A 23,163-nucleotide genomic window follows, 5' to 3' on the forward strand; every position below is an offset into this window, starting at 1 on the left:
TTAAAAGCCAAAGGCCTGACAGGAGAAAAAAAGAAAGTTTTTTGCCTAGTGCCTACTTGTCTTTTTACAATCCCATACACACACACACATATATACATATATATGTATACATACATACATACATATATATACACACACACCTATTATTTCTGCAATGTTTTTGACTTCCTTGCAGACTTAAGACACACGAACACCAACAGTCTTCTTTAATGATGATACTGCTTCTTGTTTTTAAGTTGCATACCACTTACAGACTTTTAAAACATTAGTGCTTCATATTTCAAATATCTCTTAAGTGCACAAAACTTAAAAACGGTATATATGCTTTTAAATAGTTGCTTTTAAGAGTCATGCTTTTAAATAAAGCGGCAAGCTCACTATAATCTGGCCAAAGAGCGCCTCAGGTGGCTGTTTATTGAGCATCAGAAAAGGGCCACAAATTAATAGATACTGAAGAGTTGTATCTTTCCTACATTCCAGAAGATAATTTTCCGGGATTTTCTGTCTTGACTTGCCAAATAGCTTGGCCAGCCTAGGCTATGGTATTCTTATTTTTATTATTTTCCGTTTATTCCCTGCCCTTCACCATAAGCTCCCAGAGTGAGTTACAGCAATAATATATATATATAGGTTCAAAAATTACAGCCACGAGAATAAACACTTTTTGCTTCAGGAAGAGATGGGTCCACCTCAACCAACAAAATGTGTTAGGCCCATTTACTCTGCATTGTACTTTAAATAATTTTTTTCTTTGCTTAGCCACCGTAAGATTTACTTTTCAAAAAAATTTATGCACATGAGTTCATTGCATAAAAATAAGAAAAGTTCTAGCATAACCTTGCGCTCTGTCTTGTGGTGATCACAGAGACGAAAGCTCTTTTAGATGGTGGTGTCCAGTGTCTTGAGCGTGTCTGACGGACACTGCCAGGGAGATCTAAAAATAGTGGATTTAAAATAGCTCCCTTTGTCTAAAAGTGGCGCTAAAATAGTTGCTTCTGCCTGCGGTGAAACATAAGCCCGTTTATCTGCCTGAACCCTAGGTCATCACAAGCCTGTTGAATACATGGTGGTTACTTATTAACAAGACTTGTTGAACTCAGACGCCAATCGTTGCAACATTCATATTCTGTTATTGTGTCTGCAAGGAAGCAAAACAAACCACTTGGAACTTTCTGTCTATTTTCTGATTATTTCCCCATGCTGAGACCGCATTAAATAAACCATAATTTTTTGTTAAATATGCTGCTTGATCGTAAAAACAAACAAACAAACAAACAAACAAACAAACAAAAACCTCAAGCAGTTTACAAAAAGAATGAAACAATGAAATTATCAGTAAAACACAGTGAAAAACAGCCATATAAAATCTTCAAAAGATATCAACCATAAACTAAAAAAACAGATTAAAACACATGTCAACATTCTACAGGTCTGGATAGGTTTAGCAGGTGCTGGGAACAGTGAAGGTCAATAGGCAGGGAGATGCAAAGTGTATGTGCTGCCACACTAAAATACTGATTTATTGCAAATGCAAATGCAGAATGAGTAGAATGAGTATTCTTTATGCAGGACCTTTAATGCTGCCAGTTGCTCAGATTGGAGCAGTTGTGTAGGCGTATGTGGTCTAAGGCAATCTCACAGGTAAAATTGGCTTGCATGTTATTAATTCATATCATGAGATTGGGTTTGTTCACATGTTGCACTGGTATGAAGTGTCTCTGCACACATACAAGGGTTTGTGTGAAACTGTGCCCTTGATTTGCACTCTCGGCTGTGTACCCCCTTACTGTCGGGTACACAGACTATACATTCATATTAAGTCTTTACATTTAAATAACTGCATGAGTGAACAGCTTAACTATTTCTATACACAGGTACACAGATTTTGCACTCATTTAAAGTAACACGTGGATGCCCCTATCTTGTGCTCCAAAGGGGTTCTGGATTTCATCAATGGGATCGTCTATCCTCTAGGAAAGTCTGTGGTTGCAGTTTCCAAACAACTACCGTATTTTTCACTCTATAACACGCACCAGACCATAACACGCACATAGTTTTTAGAGGAGGAAAACAAGAAAAAAAATTCTACATGAAATAGTGGATATATGATTTTTGTGGTTCATGCTGTGGCCACAGACATGTGATCTGACAGTGAGTTTGGAGTAGCCCAATGCAAAAATCCTGAGGATCCATGTGGATCCATGCTTTGTAACCACGGAGGAGGGAAGGAAGGGGAACCATGGATCCTCTGCTCACGACTGCAGTAGATCCCCCCCGCCACCCACAGGCATTCGCTCCATAACACGCACAGACATTTCCCCTTACTTTCTAGGAGGAAAAAAGTTAGTGTTATGGTGCAAAAAATACGGTACTTTCCTAGTTGGCTTTGGACCTTTGGTGAGTAGGAATCGCCTTCTAAATGACCACAACAAGAAAGATTTTGCATGAGAGGTGATACAGAGTGGGTGGGTTTGTGTGACCACACAAACTACGGTAGCTTTCTTGTTGTTTAGTTGTTTAGTCGTGTCCGACTCTTTGTGACCCCATGGACCAGAGCACGCCAGGCACGCCTGTCTTCCACTGCCTCCCACAGTTTGGTCAAACTCATGTTCATAGTTTCGAGAACACTGTCCAACCATCTCATCCTCTGTCGTCCCCTTCTCCTTGTGCCCTCCATCTTTCCCAACATCAGGGTCTTTTCCAGGGAGTCTTCTCTTCTCATGAGGTGGCCAAAGTATTGGAGCCTCAGCTTCAGGATCTGTCCTTCCAGGGAGCACTCAGGGCTGATTTCCTTCAGAATGGAGAGGTTTGATCTTCTTGCAGTCCATGGGACTCTCAAGAGTCTCCTCCAGCACCAGAATTCAAAAGCATCAATTCTTCGGCGATCAGCCTTCTTTACGGTCCAGCTCTCACTTCCATACATCACTACTGGGAAAACCATGGACAAACTAGCTTAGGCAGTATTTAAAAGGGGTCAAACAAATCCATGGAGGACAGCCTAATCAAGTAGCTAGGGTGGTGTAAATGGAACCTTCATGTTCAGAAGCAGTCTACCTCTCTGCTGTTGGAGATAAATAGGCAAGAGAGGGATGCTGTTTTTTTCAAACCTTGTTTGTGGGCTACTGGGAGAGATGGATCTTCAGTGGGTTCTAGCAGGGAGCTCTTGCTATTAACGTACCAGTTAAAAAGGTGTCCTAGTAGCATTGGTAGATGTATTTGTAAGACATCTCACCCTCTGGACACTCTCTCTCTCTCTCTGTGACACATACACATACACATGCATGAATTTAATACACTAGTGGGCACAGGACCTAGAGATTGCCGTCCTGGTGCTGAGAGGCATTTCTTCCACTCTGAACATGTATAGATTTCCCTGGGGCCCCTTCTGCCAGTTGAAAGCCTCCATCCTTTTAATAAAAGGGGGGGGGGAGGCTGAAATCACAGTGACCTCCCCTACAGGGTTATTGTGACAATTGCATGAGCAGTGGTGGTTATCTGGCAGGCGGGTGGAGGGGCCGAGGGGGAGGAAACCAGGTCACTGTGGAAAGGGTGAGGCAGTATCAAAACCCCTAACAGCAATTTCTAGGGATTTCCAAGAATGCTGCAATATCTTGTTTGGCTGGCTTTCAAGGGCTGGTGTTATGAACAGCTGTGCTTTATTTTTAGAAGTGGGAATCTCTGGCTTGCTTCTGCAGGTGCAAAACTAGGCTTTATTTCACCCGAGTCAAAGACCCACACACCCCACATACACACACACAGAGGCTGGGAGCCTCAATGGCACCCCTCTGGAGGTTTTACCAGGGGCAGAAATTTGGCTAGTCGCCACCGCCATACCTCTGTGTTTTGGTTGGATTTTGAGAGAGAGTGAGGGGTATTCAAGGAAGCCACCTAGTTTTCTTTTGTATCTTGTGCAAATGGGGAAGAAATTGAGATTTCTCTGGTTTTATCCAGCTTCTTGCATTCAAGCTCTTATTGGAGCCTGCCCCCTTGTGGCGAAGCAGATGTACAACCACATATTATTCTTATTTTTTAATGTAATTACTGTAAAGTGTTAGGCGCTAGGTGTCAAAAGTCCTCCAGTGTTTTTTTTTCTATACAAAAAGAAACAACCACACAAAATGACTAAGAGAAGGTGATGCTTTTAGACATGTGTGTAAGGATTTATGCAAGATCCACTGGCAATTTGGAGATTTTCTTGTATACGTTATCATAATGTTATACTTGGTAATTAAACATTTCTTAATCTGTGGGAAGGTTTGGGTTAATGTTCTTGCATATGTCCCTGATTTGAATGCAAGATAAAATTGTTATGCTAACAAATAAACATCAAATCTTTTTAGCTTTGCCTGTAGCTAATTTAAGTTGGTACAGGGTTTTTTTTTGGGGGGGGGCACAGCAATTTTCAATATGTATTTTCAGGCCTCCCATAGGCAGCTTCTCCCCGCACCTCACTATTATTTATTCCATTTATTCATCACTTTTTACAAAAAGATGTCTCAAAGCATCTAACAAATCCATAAAATCCCCCCCCAAAACACAAAAAAACAAAAGCTACTCCACCCTACAAAAATGGGGAATGGGAATTTTATGGCTCAGAGGGCTAGATCTTTATTTCCTGACACTCTGCAAACCACCTTGGACAGGTGGGCAGGATCTGCCCTTTTTCAGCTTATAAAATCCCTGCAAAAGCTGATCTTGCTGTTTCTCTAAAAACTCCCACAGGCTACAGTTCATCTCTTACCTCTTTTGCAAATTTCCTTTCTCTCTTATTGGAGCCTGCCCCCTTGTGGCGAAGCAGATGTACAACCACAGATTATTCTTATTTTTTAATGTAATTACTGTAAAGTGTTAGGCGCTAGGTGTCAAAAGCAAAGGTGGTTCAGGAGGGGAAAACCTTACGGCTGCCAGGATTAATTGTGATATAGAAAAAATAGGGATGGTTGGTTTTTGCTGCCCAACTCCCCAAGAGACTGAGTCCTCAGGGGTGAAGGAAGGCGTTGTGACACCCAGGGCAGGCGTCGCTACGTAGGGCGCATGTGCATATGTAGTGATGCCGCACATGTGCTGTACAGTATAGCGGTTTGCAGCCAGTGACGCTCCAGCGCCATATGGCTCCCCCACCCGTTGCAACGCCACTGAGTCCCCTAAGTCCATGATCGGTCAGAGATGAATGGATGGAGGCAGGATGCAGTGAAAGCAAGGCTGATCTTTATTTTTTCTGTTGCAACAGAGTTCCCTCCTCTCCTGGCAAGAAGGCAAGAGAGATCCAGAACCAAGAAGAAACATCTCTTTTAAGGGTTTGCATTTTGGCACCCCTCCTCTACAAACAGTCAGAAATCACATATAAGGTGGGGTTGCTGTGGCTCAGGCAGGCCAAGGGGTGATATTCCTGAGGACTGAGCAAGTTTTACATAGTTCCAGACACATTTTACACAAAACATTTGCATTTGATATGACAATCAGGATGCCCGTCAGACATCCCTCAATGCAGAACATCTGGACAAACGATGACAATTAATACAAAGGAGGTTTATATATATAGGAGAGGAATCCCTTCAGGAACTTCCCGGAATTGCTATCTCCCTATCTGTTCTCAAGTGTAAGGAGGCAGAGGAAATATTGAGTCTCTTTTGGGTTGCTCTCCTGTACTATTTTAGACATGTGGTTTATATACTTATGTATGTGTGTTTACCTTGTGCAATTATCCACATTTATTCTATATCTGAGACCTTAGAATTCCTTTGTAAAATTTTTATTTATTTGGTTTTTCAGATTAAAATTACACAGTCTATACAATATACAACATAAAAGCAAGATTCCAAGGAACCTCTTGGGACTTCCCTCCTTCCCTTTGTGGGTTCTATTGTTAATCATTTCATCCCGCCTCTTTTTATGAAAATCCAACTCTTTTACCGCTCCATTGTGTCCAAAATTCACCATTAAACTGCAATGGAGACCTTACGATTCCCATGAAAATTGGGAGGCGGGGTGCTTTAAAAGTCGAGGGCAGCTTGCGGCCTCAGTCTAAACCACTGCGCAAAGCAGATGGGAACGAATGCTTCGCCGCTGAGTTGCAGCCCATCCCTTAGGAATGAATACAAGCAAGATCCTAGTCCTCAGGGACTCGCTTAAGCAGAGCCGCGCTTTCCCTGCTGCAGGTGGTCGGGGCTAATAATAATAATAATTTATTATTTATACCCCGCCCATCTGGCTGAGTTTCCCCAGCCACTCTGGGCGGCTCCCAATCAAATGTTAAAAACAGTACAGCATTAAATATTAAAAACTCCCCTGAACAGGGCTGCCGCGTACCCGGAAATCTCCCATGCAGAGAAAAAAGAAGTTGGACCTCTCTTATTTTTCTGAGTTTCGTATCTCTGTGGGCTTCGCTACCAGCACTTCCGTTTTTCGACCGCGCCCCTCCTTGCTCCTCGAGCGGCAGGGCGCATGCGCGGGGTTCTCCGGCTGGCGTCTGCCTGGGGCTACGAGGAAGATGGCGGCCGGCTGCGGGGCCGGCGCTTGCTGCTGTTGCTGCTGCTGCGGGGAGAGGGAGAGCCGCACCCCGGAGGAGCTGGTGAGGGAGGGGCGCCGGGGGGGGCGTGAGAGCCTGGCTGCAGCCAACACCCTTGCCTGTCTCCATTGTTTGCAGTGTGCTTGGTCTTGGGAGGTGGCCGTAGCAAAGCGGGGTGCCTCTGAGCATGGGCAGAGTGGACTTCCCTCTTCTATGTAAAACCCTCAGCTCCTGCAGATATGCACGTGGGTGTGTTTGCAGCGATTCACTGGAAAGGGAAAAACCGCTCTGTGCATGCTCAGAGGCAGCCCACCTGCTTTGCTGCAGCTGTAAAATCTTCTCCCTTGGGACATGCATGTCTGAGGGAGGGGGTGCTTCTGTGCATGTGCAGAGTGCTTCTCCAATGGGTCACTCTGAAGCCCCCCCCCCAAATATATCTGAGGGTTTTCTCTATATGTATTGGCACTGGGAGGGGGCATTGCAGTGACTCATTGGAAAAGGAAAACTGCACCCTACCTGCTTGTCATGTCTATATAAATATTCTGTCTTGGAGCATACATCTCTTAAGGGGGATGCTTTTGTGCATGTACAGAGTTCCTTTCCAATGGGTCATTGCAGTAATACTTGTTTATCTCACATGTATAGGCAGGATTATATTCCACGTTAGTTCTAGTCAAAGCAGAACCATTCAAATCGTTGGACATGTTTTCCTAGAAGCCTATTAGTTTCAATGGGTTTACTCTCAATAGGCTGTTGTTGGAAGCAGCCCATCTTGGGTACTGGAGTGAGGTGTCTGCAGCATCTAATGTAATAACTTGAAAGCCTTTTTTTGTTTTCAAATGTATGGAATAGCATGTACTTAAACATTTCTGCCACTGTTTACACCCTGATAAAGAGCTAGTGCTTTCTTGAAAGATGCAAACTTTTAAATGGGGGTATGCAGTAATGGAAATACATTCAGTGATATTGGAGGGTGATATTGGAGAATTCTGATATTTACCAGTTGAGAATCCACTGAGCACCTTTGGTAAATGTACAGATGTCACCTTCTGGGCTTTCAGAATGCAGGTTCCTGACAAACATTTTTGCTGTAGTCTATTGAATCTCTTACACTTCTTAGGAGACCCTCTATTTACCCCCCAGAGCTACAATTTTCAGAGTACCCTGGGAAGACTGGAATGACTGTTAAACCACTCTGGAAATTGTAGCTGTTCGAGGAGAGTGGTCTCTTTCCTCACTATTCTCAGCACCCATAACAAACTCCATTCCCAGGATTCTTCATGGAGTCGTTGTTTTAAAGTAGCATAATAGTGCTTTAAATGTGTAGAGCAGATGGGGCCTTACTATCACAGTTCATTCTTTTTTCTTTTCTTTTTTAAAGTAAACCCAAAATACATGAAATTAAAGGCTGATTGTCTTAGATCCGGGGTTGCCAATTCATTGTCAGTGCTGAGTCTAAGAATTTTCTGGGCAGCCTGAAATGAGTGGCGAGCATTGGTTTGTAAGCTGTGTGAGTTAATGGTGATGTCTGTTGGCAATGCAATGTGTCTTGGACACACAGTTGATACTTGGAGAGTTCTGCTCCTCTAAGTACTTGAGTCCCAAGCAATTTAGGTCTTTCTACACCAGCACAGACTATATAAGCTAGTTTAGTGTACCACCCATGTGCCTTCCAGATGTTCGTGGCTACAAATGCTGTCCAGGACTGATGGGAGTTGTAGTCCAAAGTTTCTGGATACCACCTGTTTGTCAAACTATATTAGCTGTTCCATATATTAGCTCCTTTTTAAAAAACAAACAAAAATGCTGGTTTTAATTTATATGTTTGCTTAAAATATTGCAAGTCGCTTTGAATTGCCATGGCAAAAAGCAACTAATAAATTTAATTAATAATTTTATATGTGTGTGTGTGTGGCTAAGAGGTTGCATTTTATTGTCTCCTTGTTGCATATTGATCTCCCTATTTTATTTTGTTCTTAAACTGAGGCGTTTTGCAGGGTATGGTTTATTTATGGTTCTTATGGTTAGGCTGAGAGGCAGTGACTGGCACAAGGTCTCACAGTAAGTGTCATGCCTGAGTGGGAATTTGAACCCTGGTCTCCTAGGACCTAGTAGTTCTTGACACTCTTAACCATTACACCACAGGGGTTGTGGAAAGTGTTCCCTGGTTGTTGTTGTTTTGTCCGTTTGGGGGAGTTCGAGACTGCAGGTGGTTTGCCTGTTTGGGGCAGCAAGCTCTGACTATTACTCAGTTTTCCTTCTGTGAAATGGGTGCCCACAACAAATTTTTCCAGCGTACCTTCCAGGTTCCCAAAAGTTGGGGACCACTGGATTACCACCCCAGTATCAAACAACAATGCTTTGAAAAAGAATTGTTGTGGATCAACTTGACTTCCATTTACTTCTGAGACTTAGTACCCTTAACCCTACCGGATCCCTATCAATCAAAATGGAAAGCTACATTATATAAAAAGCTGGGTTTTTCGCCACAGGCACTGATAGCCACAGGATATGAGAAAGCCAGAGCAACCATTTGCCAATGAATCTGGGACATGGAATTTCAGAGTCATGTGAGTGAGAGGAATAAGCACCCAGCAATCAAAGACAATGGGAGAGGTTTTACCCCAGCATTTACCCCATCTGACAAAATTACAAATATCTAAATATAGATGGTCGTTCACCCTCGCTATATTCAACATGCTGCCACCTGCCTTATTACAGGGCAGATATGTGGGTAAACCATATGTGGAGCTGATAGAGGTGGAAACCGTCTCTCATGTCTTGCAACGATGTTTTTTATGAGGATATGTGTTCGGTCTTTATCACCCCTGTTATACAGAAAAATCCAAGTGGGTCTGAACCTCAATGCTTAAAATCCCTGATAGATGATAAGGATCCAGAGATCACGCTAAGGGTGGCCAAATTTTGCGCGGCTGCCATAAAACTCAGGGAACAAGCTGTGCTGTTACAAAGACTAAGGCCTCAGATGCAAACTATAGATAATAATTTAGAGACTAAGACCTAAATCACATTTCTAATGACTTGTCATATTAGTATTGTTTATTGTCATATTCAATTATTAATTCAAACTTGATTCTGTTGTGTTTGATGTTCGCTTAGTACGGTATGTGAATTTGGTCTGGGACCATAATAAATTTCATTCATTCACTTCTGAAACTTTTGATTTGTTTCCCAGACTATCCTTGGAGAAACTGAGGAAGAAGATGACGAGATTCTCCCACGTAAGGACTATGAGGTGAGCAGTGACGGTTTTGTCAATGGGCAATTAAAAGAATTAAAAGAAACAGATGAGTGGGGATTAAGAAGCATAGGCTCCTGTGAAGGGTATGTGTGCATCCACAAATGTTGGATATATAAGCCAGGTACCAGACAGCACCTTAAATCTAGGTTACAGTTGCCACAACGGGATGTCTGTTTGCCAGGGGGTTGGACTGGATGACCCTCAGGGTCCCTTCCAACGCTACAATTCTATGGTTCTATGACCTCAACTCCATTGCTTGACTGTAGCTTGCTCTTGTGACAATTCACTTGTCCCAGGATGTAAGAAGGAGAAATGCACACAGTGGAAATGGAAATGAGATTAACCATGAACTAAGGCTAGGGACGCGGGTGGCGCTGTGGGTTAAACCACAGAGCCTAGGGCTTGCTGATCAGAAGGTCGGCGGTTCGAATCCCCGCGATGGGGTGAGCTCCCGTTGCTCGGTCGCTGCTTCTGCCAACCTAGCAGTTTGAAAGCATGTCAAAGTGCAAGTAGATAAATAGGTAGCGCTCCGGCGGGAGGGTAAACGGCGTTTCCGTGTGCTGCTCTGGTTCGCCAGAAGCGGCTTAGCCATGCTGGCCACATGACCCGGAAGCTGTACGCCGGCTCCCTTGGCCAATATAGCGAGATGAGCGCAGCAATCCCAGAGTCGGCCACGACTGGACCTAATGGTCAGGGGTCCCTTTACCTTTTAAGGCAGAGCTTCTTAGACTGTGGTTGCCAAACTGGTGCTCGGAAATCTCCACGTAATTGCAGTTGTACCCCGTGCCGGTAATATAATAATAATAAAAATTATTTATGCCCCACCCTCTCCAGCCAAGACTGGGCTCAGGGCGGCTAACACCAGATAAAAAACAATTGATTAAGATACCACTTAAAAACAAGTTTAAATTACAACATTAAAACGCAGCCTCATTTCAATAGAAACTCAAATCAAAAACTTTTTGGGGATGAAAACGTCAAATCTTCACCAAGGCCAACTATTCAGACTGGTCCTACGTGGGCCAGAAAAAAGCCAGGGGAGTCCCCAAATAGGAGTTCCATCACAAAAGGAAAAAAGAAAGAGGGGGCCTGGCTAATTTCTAAACCCTTCTCTGAACTTAGACCATTGCTTGACTTTACTCCCCCTAACTATCTTTAACGCAGGATGGGGGCTATTGGCCATGTCAACAGAGTGTAATGATCTCTGGAGGGCCACAGTTTCTCCCTCCCGGCAACTTCTGTCTGGAGTAAGAAATTTCTTTTCGGAAATGTGAGTGTGAATGTAGCGGTTTTTGCTCTCTTCCTCCTGTATTATGGGTTGTGTTCAAATGCGTTTGCTTTACTTTCCCACCCACCTGCAGAGTTTGGACTATGATCGTAGCATCAACGAACCCTACCTGGAAGTTCTGGAAAGCCTTGACAGCAAGGTAAGATGGTGTAGGGAAGTTACAGTCATGGGAATAATCAGTTTCTGCTGTTTTAGTCTTGATCAGCTAGCTTAGGGCTTGCCAGCATGGTACTTGTTGCTGTAGTTGAGGTCTCCCCTTAGTTACACATAAAGCCACAGAGATCCTCCATTCATTTCCTTCTTGGTCACGAGGAGGCGAGGGCTATTACCTTTTCCTTCCTTGAAGAGTGCAATAGAGTTGCAGGAGGAATTTGGAAGGATGACACTCTTTCCCACTTCCTCTTTCAGTTCTGTGGACTTTTCAATGCTCAGATTAATTCTACTGGATCTGACTTTTGCTCTGGGTAGATTTGATTTAAATCAAACTGATTTAAATCACTAGTCAGTAAGACTTGATTGAAATCAATTTTTTTTACAGAAAGACTCATTCTTGCTGGTATAATCATCATATTTACAACCAGGTAGAGGTTTCATTTTTGGAATAATAAAGTTCCAGAGTAGTTTTTACAGTTACATAAAAAATAACTGATTTGGTTATACTATTAGAAATACATAGATAATTATGAAATTATTGTGAGGTTTAATAAGTTAACTGTTTATATTTGGACAACTGTTCTGTTGTACTTTATTGGAAGGAGAAAAATAGTTATTTCCTTAATAGCAATTTAAGCCATTTAACTAAAACAATAACATTATAGTATACTTATCCATGTTTGTTAACTGATGTGGTTAAACATTTTTTTAAAAAAGAAAACTTAGATTGAGTTTTAGCACACATGAAAAACTTAAAACAAATCCTTATTTCTTGATGAATAGCCTTTGGACTATAATGTAACTTAAATAGAAAACTAACTTTAGAAAGATTTTTCCTCCAAAAGCATTTTATTTTGAAAATCCGATTTGAATGAAAAAAAGAATGGATTTTTATCCACCCTGCTTTTACCCCAATCCTTTGAAAGAGGTGTGTGTGTGTGTGTGTGTGTGTGTGTGTGTGTGTGTGTGTGTGTATGTAGCTCAGCCCAGAGAAGTGGTGACGACACACGGTTCCCAACTCTGTCTTTTCCCCCCTCTCTCACAGAAAGGCTGGCGGTATGAAGCTGTGAAGTGGATGGTGGTTTTTGCCATTGGAGTCTGCACTGGGATGGTGAGGGTCCTCGCTAGCTTGCTTCCTCCAGTGAAGGGCAGATGCAGTGCTAGTCCTACTCAGAGTAGACCCATTATATCCCGTGCTTGTCCTCCACAGAGTAGACCCTGTCTACACTATACATTTAAAGCACTAGGGTGCCACTTTAAACAGCTGCAGCTTTGCCTAAAGGATCCTGGGAACCGAAATTTGTTAAGGGTGCTGTCAGGGAACTGACATCGGAGCAAGAGGCGAAGGGGAGGCTCCCAGATGATGCTGGTGACGGACCCAGCAGCAGGGGGAGAAACAGCTCAGTAGAGGGGGAAGCCAATCAGCGCAACACCGGGGATAAAGGGAGGCAGACGGGGGAAGTGGAGAGAGGGCTCCAGGACTCTTCACTGGACATCAGTGAGGAGAGCCCAGGTCCTCCGCTACCCACGCCTTCCCTGCGCAGAAGACTCCTGCGCAGTGAGAGGAGGAGGAGACTGGGTGTCAAACAACTTTTATGTTGGAAGAGGTTCAAGAAACGCCCACTGACGGATTCTGCCAGTGACTGAGGCAGCCACGATGAGAAGGGGCTGTGCAGTCAGAAAGGTTTAACAAGGCAAATTAACCAAGAAAGGCACCAGCTTACGCATGAGTAACTCATACCTATTACAGGTGCTAAGGGACCCCTTTCCCCCTTGCAGAACTACAATTCCCAGAGTTCCATGGGGAGAGGGACTGATTCTTCTCCATCACACACATTTTCAAAGGGCATTATTGCTTTGCATTTGTTTTATTAATAATGATGTCGTGGCATGGGGAAGAAGAGTTATATGTTAAATCGCTCTGGGAATTGTAGCTCCGTGAGGGGGAATAGGGGGTCTCTGAATAATTCTCAGCACCCTTAACAAACTACACCTCCCAGGATGCTTTGGGGGAAGTAGAATCGTCTGGTTTTTGTGTGGCTTGAACATATCCTAGTATACACGTATTGATTTGCCCATTTTTTTGCCTCTGGACCTGCTCACCACTCATGTTTGTTTATTTTTAAAAATCTACTATTGCATTGTGATGTACGCGGTTCCACCCCTCTTTCCTTGTTTTATTCTCAGAACAACCCTTTGAGGTAGCTTAGGCAGAGAGACAGTGACAGGCCTAAGATTACTTAGCAAGCTTCATGGCTGAGGGTTGAACCCTGGTCTCCAAGGTCCTAGGCTGGCACTAGGCCACACTGTTCCACACTTCCATGCGGCCCCCGGTAGGATGAAGAACCTTCCCTTTTCTGCTGCAATGTAATGGCTCTGGTCTTCTTTTCCTTAACCCCCCTCCTCCTCTTCTCCTCTCGCAGGTTGGTCTCTTTGTGGACTTCTTTGTACGACTCTTCTCCAAACTCAAGTTCCACATCGTGCAGAATTGTATCCACCTTGGTTTTGTCATTTCAGTGGCCTCTCTAACTGAGGCAGTGGCAAGGAAATATTTTTGAGAGTTGGTCTGAGAAGCCTCGCTGGCTTCGATTGAGACGCTTGATTTATTTGACCTGCCAATACCACTTAGATTCAGGGTGGGAAGGAGTAAGGATCACCTAGAGATGCTTCTTGCATGTTTGCCAAACTGGGGTAAGCCAATGAGGTCGTCGGTGTTAACAGAATATTTTTTTTTATTTCTTAAAGCAGTGCAGGTAAATGAAAACGAGTTAAGACTGTAAAACCAAACTCAAAATCAAAATGCATGATGGAATTAAAATGTCTCTAGTAGGTGCCGGCAGTTCAGCAGGGAGACGGGGCCTGTCTGACCTCAGCTAGGAAGGACTTCCATAAAATTGGGCCCACAGTACTGAATACATGATTCTTGGTGGCTGTGAGCTGTAGAGCACCACTGGCAGCAACTCCCCCAAATAATGATTTAAGGATCAAGTGAAGTGGATGGTGGTTTTTGCCATTTAACCCACAGCGCCACCTGCGTCCCGTGTAGAAACTAGCCTACCATAAAAAGGTAAAATGCACATTGGCTGCTCAGCTGACTTCTGCCTCTGGCCCCGCCCTGCACATGGCCCCTAGGAGCTTGCCCAGAAGGGAGTGTGGCCCTCGGACTGATGTACAAGTTCCTTGCCCCTGTAACATGGGCAGGCTGGCCGTGCCCATTTCTGTGGCTCTGTCCCTAAAGCAGCGTGGGTTGAAGCAGTTCTTCTTTGCCGATAAATAGGAACTCTTCTTGCATAGGTCAGCTGGGATAAAGCAGAGAGGTCTTCCCAGGCTGGCTGCGTCCATTTCCTTGACTCTTGCCCTGCAGCGGTGGAGGAGTGCAGCGAGAAAGGCTGCCTTGCGGTGTCCCTGCTGGAGCTCCTCGGCTTTAACCTGACCTTCATCTTCCTGGCCAGCCTCCTTGTCTTGATCCAGGTAATATGGAGCAGCCAGCCGGGCTTGAAAGTTCTCCAGTGTGCAGAATTTTCTATAGGCCAGTCTTCCCACCAGAATCTGAGTTAAGTCGTTTGTGGGAAAGGGGAAAGAACTTTCCGTTCTCTACTTTGCAAAAAAAAGAAAAAAGAAAAAAAGTTTCTTGCCTGGTTGCCTGCCATCGGTTCTTGCTCGCTCTAGGCAACCAGGCAGATAGTTACAGAGCAGGCATAGGGAAACTTTGGCCCTCTATTGCTGAATGACAACTCCCATCATCCCTGGCCATTGGATACATTTGCTAAGGCTGATGGGAGTTGTAGTTCAGCAACATCTGGAGGGTCATAGGTTACCTACACCTGAATTACAAGCATGGACTAAAACTAAGGGATTTGAGCTACCTTTTTTACCAACACATTTCTCTGGAAAGCTGTTGAGGCATCTCTTGGGCCGAGCCCAGCCTTCAGAATTACTATTACTATTATTTTATTTGTATTCCGCCTATCTGGTTAGTTTGCTCCAGCCACTCTGGGTGGTTTCCAAAACATATAAAAACATAATAAAACATCAAACATTAAAAACTTCCCTAAACAGGACTGCCTTCAGATGTCTTCTAAAAGTTGTGTAGTTCTTTATCTCCTTGACATCTGATGGGAGGGCGTTCCACAGTGAGGGTGCCACTACCGAGAAGGCCCTCTGCCTGGTTCCCTGTAACTTGGCTTCTCGCAGTGAGGGAACCGCCAGAAGGCCCTCGGTGCTGGACCTCAGTGTCCGGGTAGAATGATGGGGGGGGGGGGGGAGACGCTCCTTCAGGTATACTGGACCGAGGCCGTTTAAGACTTTAAAGGTCAGCATCAACACTTTGAATTGTGCTCTTGAACGATTCAAGAACGCCACTTGTGCCATTGTAAGTACATTTGTGGGTCAGAAATATGAACCTCCTTTGATTCATATTTTGCCTGGGTCTCAAGCATTACGCCGCCTTATTCATTTGGAAGATTAATACGCCATTTGATCAAAGAGCTTGCCAACAAAATGGTAAAATGAAACCTGGCTAAAATCCACAAAACAATTAAAAACAAACAATGCCTAAAACTACCATCATTAAAAAGACAAACAAACCAAAATCAATAACACTTGAAAAAAAACCACAAATATAGGTACATAGGGATATAGGCAGCCGTCTACCTCTGAGATTCCTGTGGTCCAATCCGGTTCAGCCTTGGTTCCCTGACTGGCAGCGATTCTCCAGGGTTTCAGATTGGGCTCTCTGTCCCAGCCCTACCTTAAAAAGCCTGGAATTAAATCTGGGCCCTTCTGTGTGCAAAGCAGGTGATGTGCGGCTGAGCTTTGGTCCTTCCCCTAAAGAAAAACTAAGATCCTAGTCCTCATGATTCTGAGCAGAGGGCTGATTTAAATAGAAACCTAGGAAGCTCATCATACTGAGTCAGATCACTGGTCTACCTAGCTCTTTGTTCTCTACGCTGACTGGCGCTCTAGGGATTTTGGCAAGGGTGGTTACCCCCAGCCTTACCTGGAGGTTGCTTCCAAGGTTTGAGCCTGGGACCTTCTACATGCAAAGCAAGTGCCCTGCTCCTGAGCTGCGGTCCTTCTCCTTTCAGCCTGTGGCTGCCGGTTCTGGGATTCCGGAGATCAAATGCTACTTGAACGGAGTGAAGGTTCCTGGGATTGTTCGCCTCCGGACTCTGGTGTGCAAAGCTCTCGGGGTGCTCTTCAGCGTCGCCGGAGGTAAGAGGGGACCTGCCCCCTGTGGGATTCTGCTCCCACCCGCATGACACTTTTTATTCTGTCTCTTATCCTTCCAGCTCCCAGATCTTGTCTTGTATAGAGAACTCACCTACCTGTCTCTTTTCCCCAGGTCTCTTTGTAGGGAAGGAGGGTCCCATGATCCACAGCGGTGCTGTGGTAGGAGCCGGTCTGCCTCAGGTGAGCGCCAGCAGAGGTGGTGTCTTGCCAAATGCAAGGCGGCTCTTTTAATGAGATTCAGGAGCAATACAAACACAAGTGAGTGAGAAGGTTAAAGATTTTATTCTAAACAGCAATCATTATGTACATTACCAAGCAAGCACTTTGATCTGCCACTGGGAAGCCCTCAAGAAGTGGTGAAGAGACTCCCAGGTAACCCTCTGGCTAGGAGTTCGTACATGAGCTTTACAAAGAACTATGTCCCCAAACCATCCGATTTATACAGTGGTGCCTCGCAAGATGAAATTAATCCGTTCCGCGAGTCTCTTCGTCTAGCGGTTTTTTCGTCTTGCGAAGCAACCCTATTAGCGGCTTAGCGCTATTAGCGGCTATTAAAGGCTTAGCGGCTTAGCGGCTAAAAGGCTATTAGCGGCTTAGAAAAGGGGAGGGGGGAAGCGAAAAAAATCGCAAGACTTGCAAGACGTTTTCGTCTTGCGAAGCAAGCCCATAGGGAAATTCGTCTTGCGAAGTGCATCGAAAAACGGAAAACCCTTTCGTCTAGCGGGTTTTCCGTCTTGCGAGGCATTCGTCTTGTGGGGCACCACTGTAGATCCTAACTTGTTAGCCTACATGCCTTGCCCGACTAGCTACTGCAGATTATTAATTAGGTAGCCCCCTCTTCCAATGCTGCATGTTCCTCCAAGCAATGTCTAACATCAGAGAAGGTCAGAAGTTACCCTACATTATCACTTCTTCCTTCCACCAGATTATACATTAAAGGCTGCTATCAGCCATTAAAGAACTTTAACGAGATAGAGAGAGGAAGTAAACAGATGCAGGAATGAAACGGGCAGGAAGAGATGACCATGTCAGATCACTAAACTCATCGAAATTACAAATATCTTCCGCATAGATTGCCCATACAGGTGGTCAGTCCGTGCCCATTTCTGAGCTTGCAACAGGGATTCCCTGCAGGCTTTCAAGTCTCTCATGAAAGCTTAGAGACTTAACCCTTTTCAAGATTCCAAGAAGTGGAACTCTGTTCTTAGAATTCTGTCTCATTAATTTGTGCTTGCCTCTTAAGGACCTGAGCTAGTTCATTTACTGTGATTTGTGTGTGTGTCCTCAAAGGGGATCACGGTTTATATGCAGAGCACGGTCTACAGTAATTGTGTGTGTTTGTATCCGTATTGTTCAGCTTCTGAATTGTTATTTCTCTCTTTCTCTGCCCAGTTCCAGAGCATCTCTTTGAGGAAGATCCAGTTCAACTTTCCCTATTTCCGCAGCGATAGGTACATTACCAAATCAGGGTGGGGATGTTGTGGTGGTGGTGGTGATTTCAAATGTTCTATCTTAAGAGGTGCATCTTCATATCTGTGGTTTATGCCACGCTTGGGCAAGGAGGTACCGTATTTTTCGCACCATAGGATGCACCGGACAATAGGACGCACTTTGTTTCAGAGGGGGGAGAACAAGAAAAAAAAATTCTCCCCCTCTCTACCCAGCGCCCCTTCAGTGAAGCGGCAGGAGGCGCTGCACAGAGAGGGGGAGAACTTTCCCCCTCTTGTTTTCCTGTTCTAAAACAAGGTGCCGTTTAAGGTGCGTTCAGGTGGCTACCTTGGAAACCTGGAGAGCGAGAGGGGTCGGTGTGCACTGACCCCTCTCGCTCTCCAGGCTTCAGGTTCCTTTTGACCTGCTCTTTGGGGCTGGCGGGGGGAAGCCCACCACCAGCCCCAAAGAGCAGGTCAGGGAGCAGCAGAAAGGCGCAGCGGAGAGGCTCCTGCCATAGCCACGCGTCACCTCTCCAGCCGAGAGAGGGTCGCGGGGGGCTGCTTTAGCCCCGCGCACGCTCTCCCGGCTGGAGAGGTGACACAGGGCTGTAGAGGTTCCTGCCATAGCCGCGCGTCACCAGCCGGGAGAGGGTCGCGGGGCTATGGCGTCTTCGCTCCATAGGACGCACACACATTCCCCCTTCATTTTTGAAGGGGAAAATGTGCAGCCTATAGAGCGAAAAATACGGTAAGTGGGTGGACTGATGGCGAATCGCTGGCTAGTTTCTGGAGAAAACCTGATTCACATTTAAAGGAGAGAGCTATTCTTACATGCTCATGGGAACTGGCGCTCACAGTCAAAGAAGTTGGGTCTAACGCACATTCATCAGCTGACAATTGGGGGTTACATCCTGTGCAGCTTGGCTGTGCATGCCTGTTCCCCAGCTGCAAACAGGCACCTGCAGCCCAAAGCACAGCACGGGGCTGCTTGAAAGCCCTTTTGCAAACAGCCTTGCTCTGTTCTTTGAACTTCCAGATTTCCAGAGCCCCACGCTGCACTTTGAAGTCCCAACAATTGGGGCTTCAAAGCACACCGTTGCCTGATTTCACTATGATGTGAGGTGATGGATCCCCACCCCCGAACAAAAAGGTTCCCTGTCCCTGTCCCAGCCTCTTTTGTTAAGAAACATCTCCTAAGAAAAGCTCACCAAGCTTTAAATGGAACACGAGACTCTGGTGACTTTATACAAGTGCTTACCTTTCTATTACATTTTTGACTAAAAGTCCATGCATGACAGAGCATTCTCCACTAACACATAAACAGTTGTGGGATAATGCATTTCGCTAATGACTGTTTATATTCTACTTTTGGTGTGCGTTCTCGCGGCATCTGAAGCTCAATTGGAAACCGATCAAAACATTCTTTAAAAGGAAAACAATCTCCCGATTTCTCCCTCAATTTTTCTCTTTTCTTAGGGACAAGAGGGATTTTGTGTCTGCTGGAGCTGCTGCTGGTGTGGCCGCAGCCTTTGGGGCCCCAATTGGTGGCACGCTCTTCAGCCTCGAAGAGGGCTCGTCCTTCTGGAACCAGGGCCTGACGTGGAAAGTGGTGAGGCCCGAAAGGGATGATTTATCACAAGTTACCGGTTGAAAAACGAGTTTGTACTGAAAATGAGTCTCTGGGAGGAAGACTATACCAAATCTTTTAGGTAGGGCTGGCTCTGAAGACAGTTCAGAAACTTCAGCTGGTGCAGAATTCAGCGGCCAGGTTGCTCACCAAAGCAAGATGGTTTGAGCATATTACACCGATCCTGGTCCGACTGCACTGGCTACCAATTAGTTTCCTGGCCCAATTCAAAGTGCTGGTTCTGACCTATAAAGCCTTAAACGGCTCAGGACCACAATACCTCAAGGACCGCCTCTTCCCATATGAACCTACCTGGACCCTGAGATCATCCTCTCAGGCCCTCCTTTATGCGCTGCCTCCTTGAGAGGTCCAGAGGGTGGCAACACGAGAACGGGGCCTTCTCTGCAGTGGCTCCCCATCTGTGGAATGCTCTCCCCGGGGAGGTTCACCTGGTGCCTTCATTATACACCTTTAGGCGCCAGGCAAAAACATTCCTTTTTAACCAGGCCTTTGGTTGGCTTGCTTGACATCCTATGCCCTTTAAAAATGTGGTGACTGTCAGGTGCGGGTGGTGGTTGCTCGTGAGTAACCAGGCAGGACTCCGACCTGTCTTTTACAGGTTTTATTGTGCAAACTATTTACAGCACAGAACCACAAAGTTCATGTCCATCTTAGTCACTTGCAGAATCTGGGAGTGGCCCCTTCCGGCTTCTCCCCCAGCACGAGAACTTTGGTACCCCAAGCCTCCGCCTCCCCTCTTTGCGTTTCACCCCTCTGTGCATGCTGGGCGATGGAAGGGGCGTGCGTCTCTCCTGCCCAGCCCTGCGAGGTGAGGCACTGGGGCTCTCAGCAGCATCCTTGAGCCTTTTCCTTGCTTGGCTGGCCCCTTCCCTCTCTTCTCCACTGGAGGTGTGGCTTTTCCCACTGCTGGAGGAGGAACTGCTCCTCAGGAGTTTCGGAGGCTCTCTGTATCCCTGCGGCCCTCCTGCCTCCCTCCCCTGTTCCAATGGCAGTCCCCCTGCCCCCCTGCCTCCCTCCCCTGTTCCAATGGCAGTCCCCTGACAGGTGACTTTTTTGGAGGGGTGTGTGTGTTATTAGATTGTTGCTTTTATTCTGATTAGACATGCTGTGATCTTTTCTGTGATCCGCCCTGAGACCCTCGGGTATAGACACCACCCCTTTCAAATGCTACCTTCTCTCTCCTCCCCCAGCTCTTTTGTTCTATGTCTGCCACCTTCACTCTGAACTTCTTCCGCTCCGGGATTCAGTTTGGAAGTTGGGGATCCTTCCAGCTCCCGGGATTGCTGAATTTTGGGGAGTTCAAGGTAGGTATCGCTTGACATAAAATGATGCGCGTCGTGGAGAAATCGGAGCAAGGAAGGTTTTTCTCCCTTGTAACGTTAGACCTCGTGGGTATCCAGTGGAAGATCTGTGACAGATAAACAAAAGTCCTTGACACAGCACATAGTTAAACTATGGAACTCACTCCTGCAGGAGGCAGTGATGGTCACCGGGAAGGCTATCAATAGGTACTAGCCATGATTTCTGTGCCCTGCCACCATGATTGGAGGCAGTCATGGTCCTGAAGACCAGTTGCTGGAAACCACAGGAGGGGAGAGTACGCTTGCTCTCGGGTCCTGTGTGTGGACATCTGATTGGCCAGTGTGAGAGCAAGATTCTAGACTAGACGGTCCACTGGCTGGCTCCAGAAGGTCCTTAACAACAACAACAACAACAACAACAACAACAACAACAACAATTTTATTACAGTGGTGCCCCACAAGACGAATGCATCGCAAGACGGAAAACTCGCTAGACGAAAGAGTTTTCCGTTTTGGAGGTGCTTCGCAAAACAAATCTCCTATGGGCTTGCTTCGCAAGACGAAAATGTATTGCGAGTTCCTGCGGTTTTTTCCCCTCCCCCCCTTTTTCTAAGCTGCTAAGCTGCTTATCAGCTGATCCGATAAGCCGCTAAAAGCCACCAAAAGCCGCTAATAGCGCTAATCCGCTAATCCGTCAATGGGCTTGCTTCGCAAGACAAAAAAACCGCTAGACGAAGAGAATCACAGAACGGATTCTTTTCGTCTTGCAAGGCACCACTGTATTTATACCCCACCCTGTTGGCTATTTGCAGATTAGCTGCGCTGCAGAAGGCTTGCTGGGGAGATCACACATTTCAAGAAACGCAAAAGTAACTTTTGCTAGGTTTTAATAACAAAAACAAAAAACTCCTTTTACACTAAATTACAATATATCAATAAGCATGACCCATCCACCAGGGTACTGAGAGAGCTACATGCTGCTCCTTATAGACCGTACCCAACAGATTAATAAACATAACTTAGCAGCACCTGCTATACTGCTTCACAGCTGTAAAACTAGGTCACGTTATTTGCTCTGGCCTTTAAAGAAATACACATCTTGTGGAGCAATAATGAACCTTCAAATTTAAAGAGACCATTCAACGCACCCATCTGGCTGGGCTTCCCCAGCCACTCTGGGCGGCTCCCAACAGAATATTAAAAACACAGTAAGACATCAAACATTAAAAGTTTCCCTAAACAGGGCCGCCTTCAGATGTCTTCTAAAAGCCAGGTAGTTGTGTATTTCCTTGACATCTGATGGGAGGGTGTTCCACAGGATGGGCGCCACTACCGAGAAGGCCCTCTGCCTGGTTCCCTGTAACCTCACATCTCCCAGGGAGGGAACCTCACATCTCCCAGAAGGCCCTCGGATCTGGACCTCAGTGTCCAGGCTGAACGATGGGGTGAAGATGCTCCTTCAGGTATACATTGGTACCTTGGGTTACGTACTTACCATATTTTTCGCCCTATAGGACGCACCGGCCCATAGGACGCACCTAGTTTTTTGGGGGGGGAAATCACAGGAAATTTTTTTATTTCCCCCCAGGTTTGCGCAGCCATCCCCAAGCTAGAAGAGGGAGACGGAGCGCTCCGTCTCCCTCTTCTGCCTTCAGGGACAGCTTGCCCCGCTGTGCCCCAAGTTTATGGGGCTGGCAGGGGGGAGAAGCAAGCTTGCTTCTCCCCCCCCCGCCAGCCTCCAGATCAGGTCGGGGAATAGCGGGGTGGTGGCGCTCCGCCACCCCCTATTCCCCGAGCTTGTGGGGCTGGCGGGGGGGAGAAGCAAGCTTGCTTCTCCCCCCCGCCAGCCTCCAGATCAGGTCGGGGAATAGCGGGGTGGCGGGTGCTCCGCCACCCCCCATCCCCCGAGCTTGTGGGGCTGTAGGCTGCTACCCGCAAGCCTTGCGAGCCCGCGGGACATCCCGCCGGGCTTGCAAGGCTTGTTGGTAGCTTCCTGAAGCCTGGAGAGCGAGAGGGGTCGGTGCGCACTGATGCCTCTCGCTCTCCAGGCTTCAGCGAAAGCCTGCATTCGCCCCATAGGACGCACACACATTTCCCCTTCATTTTTGGAGGGGGGAACGTGCGTCCTATAGGGCGAAAAATACGGTAATTCGTTCCGGAGGTCCGTTCTTAACCTGAAACTGTTCTTAACCTGAAGCACCACTTTAGCTAATGGGGCCTCCTGCTGCTGTTGTGCCGCCAGAGCCTGATTTCTGTTCTCATCCTGAAGCAAAGTTCTTAACCTGAAGCACTATTTCTGGGTTAGCGGAGTCTGTAACCTGAAGCGTATGTAACCTGAAGT

At 46.1% G+C, this 23,163-nt stretch overlaps 1 protein-coding gene and 1 long non-coding RNA gene across 2 annotated transcripts in view; one reads left to right on the plus strand and one right to left on the minus strand.

Moving 5' to 3' along the window:
- Positions 1 to 23,163, minus strand: part of LOC309536583 — a 114,402-nt gene that overhangs the window by 57,245 nt on the left and 33,994 nt on the right. The window lies entirely within an intron of this gene.
- The window catches only part of CLCN6 (chloride voltage-gated channel 6), a 33,825-nt gene continuing 17,081 nt past the window's right edge, over positions 6,420 to 23,163 (plus strand). Inside the window, exons 1-11 of the mRNA XM_082229953.1 lie at positions 6,420 to 6,571; positions 9,705 to 9,764; positions 11,132 to 11,197; positions 12,257 to 12,322; positions 13,635 to 13,701; positions 14,576 to 14,682; positions 16,299 to 16,425; positions 16,556 to 16,623; positions 17,836 to 17,894; positions 19,350 to 19,482; positions 20,712 to 20,825. Coding sequence (XP_082086079.1) covers positions 6,491 to 6,571; positions 9,705 to 9,764; positions 11,132 to 11,197; positions 12,257 to 12,322; positions 13,635 to 13,701; positions 14,576 to 14,682; positions 16,299 to 16,425; positions 16,556 to 16,623; positions 17,836 to 17,894; positions 19,350 to 19,482; positions 20,712 to 20,825 — 948 coding nt within the window. The 5' untranslated portion in view covers positions 6,420 to 6,490. The remainder of the gene's footprint in view (positions 6,572 to 9,704; positions 9,765 to 11,131; positions 11,198 to 12,256; positions 12,323 to 13,634; positions 13,702 to 14,575; positions 14,683 to 16,298; positions 16,426 to 16,555; positions 16,624 to 17,835; positions 17,895 to 19,349; positions 19,483 to 20,711; positions 20,826 to 23,163) is intronic.

This window comes from Podarcis vaucheri (genome assembly GCF_965113315.1).
Source record: "Podarcis vaucheri genome assembly, chromosome: 7".
In the NCBI taxonomy this organism is placed as follows: domain Eukaryota; kingdom Metazoa; phylum Chordata; class Lepidosauria; order Squamata; family Lacertidae; genus Podarcis; species Podarcis vaucheri.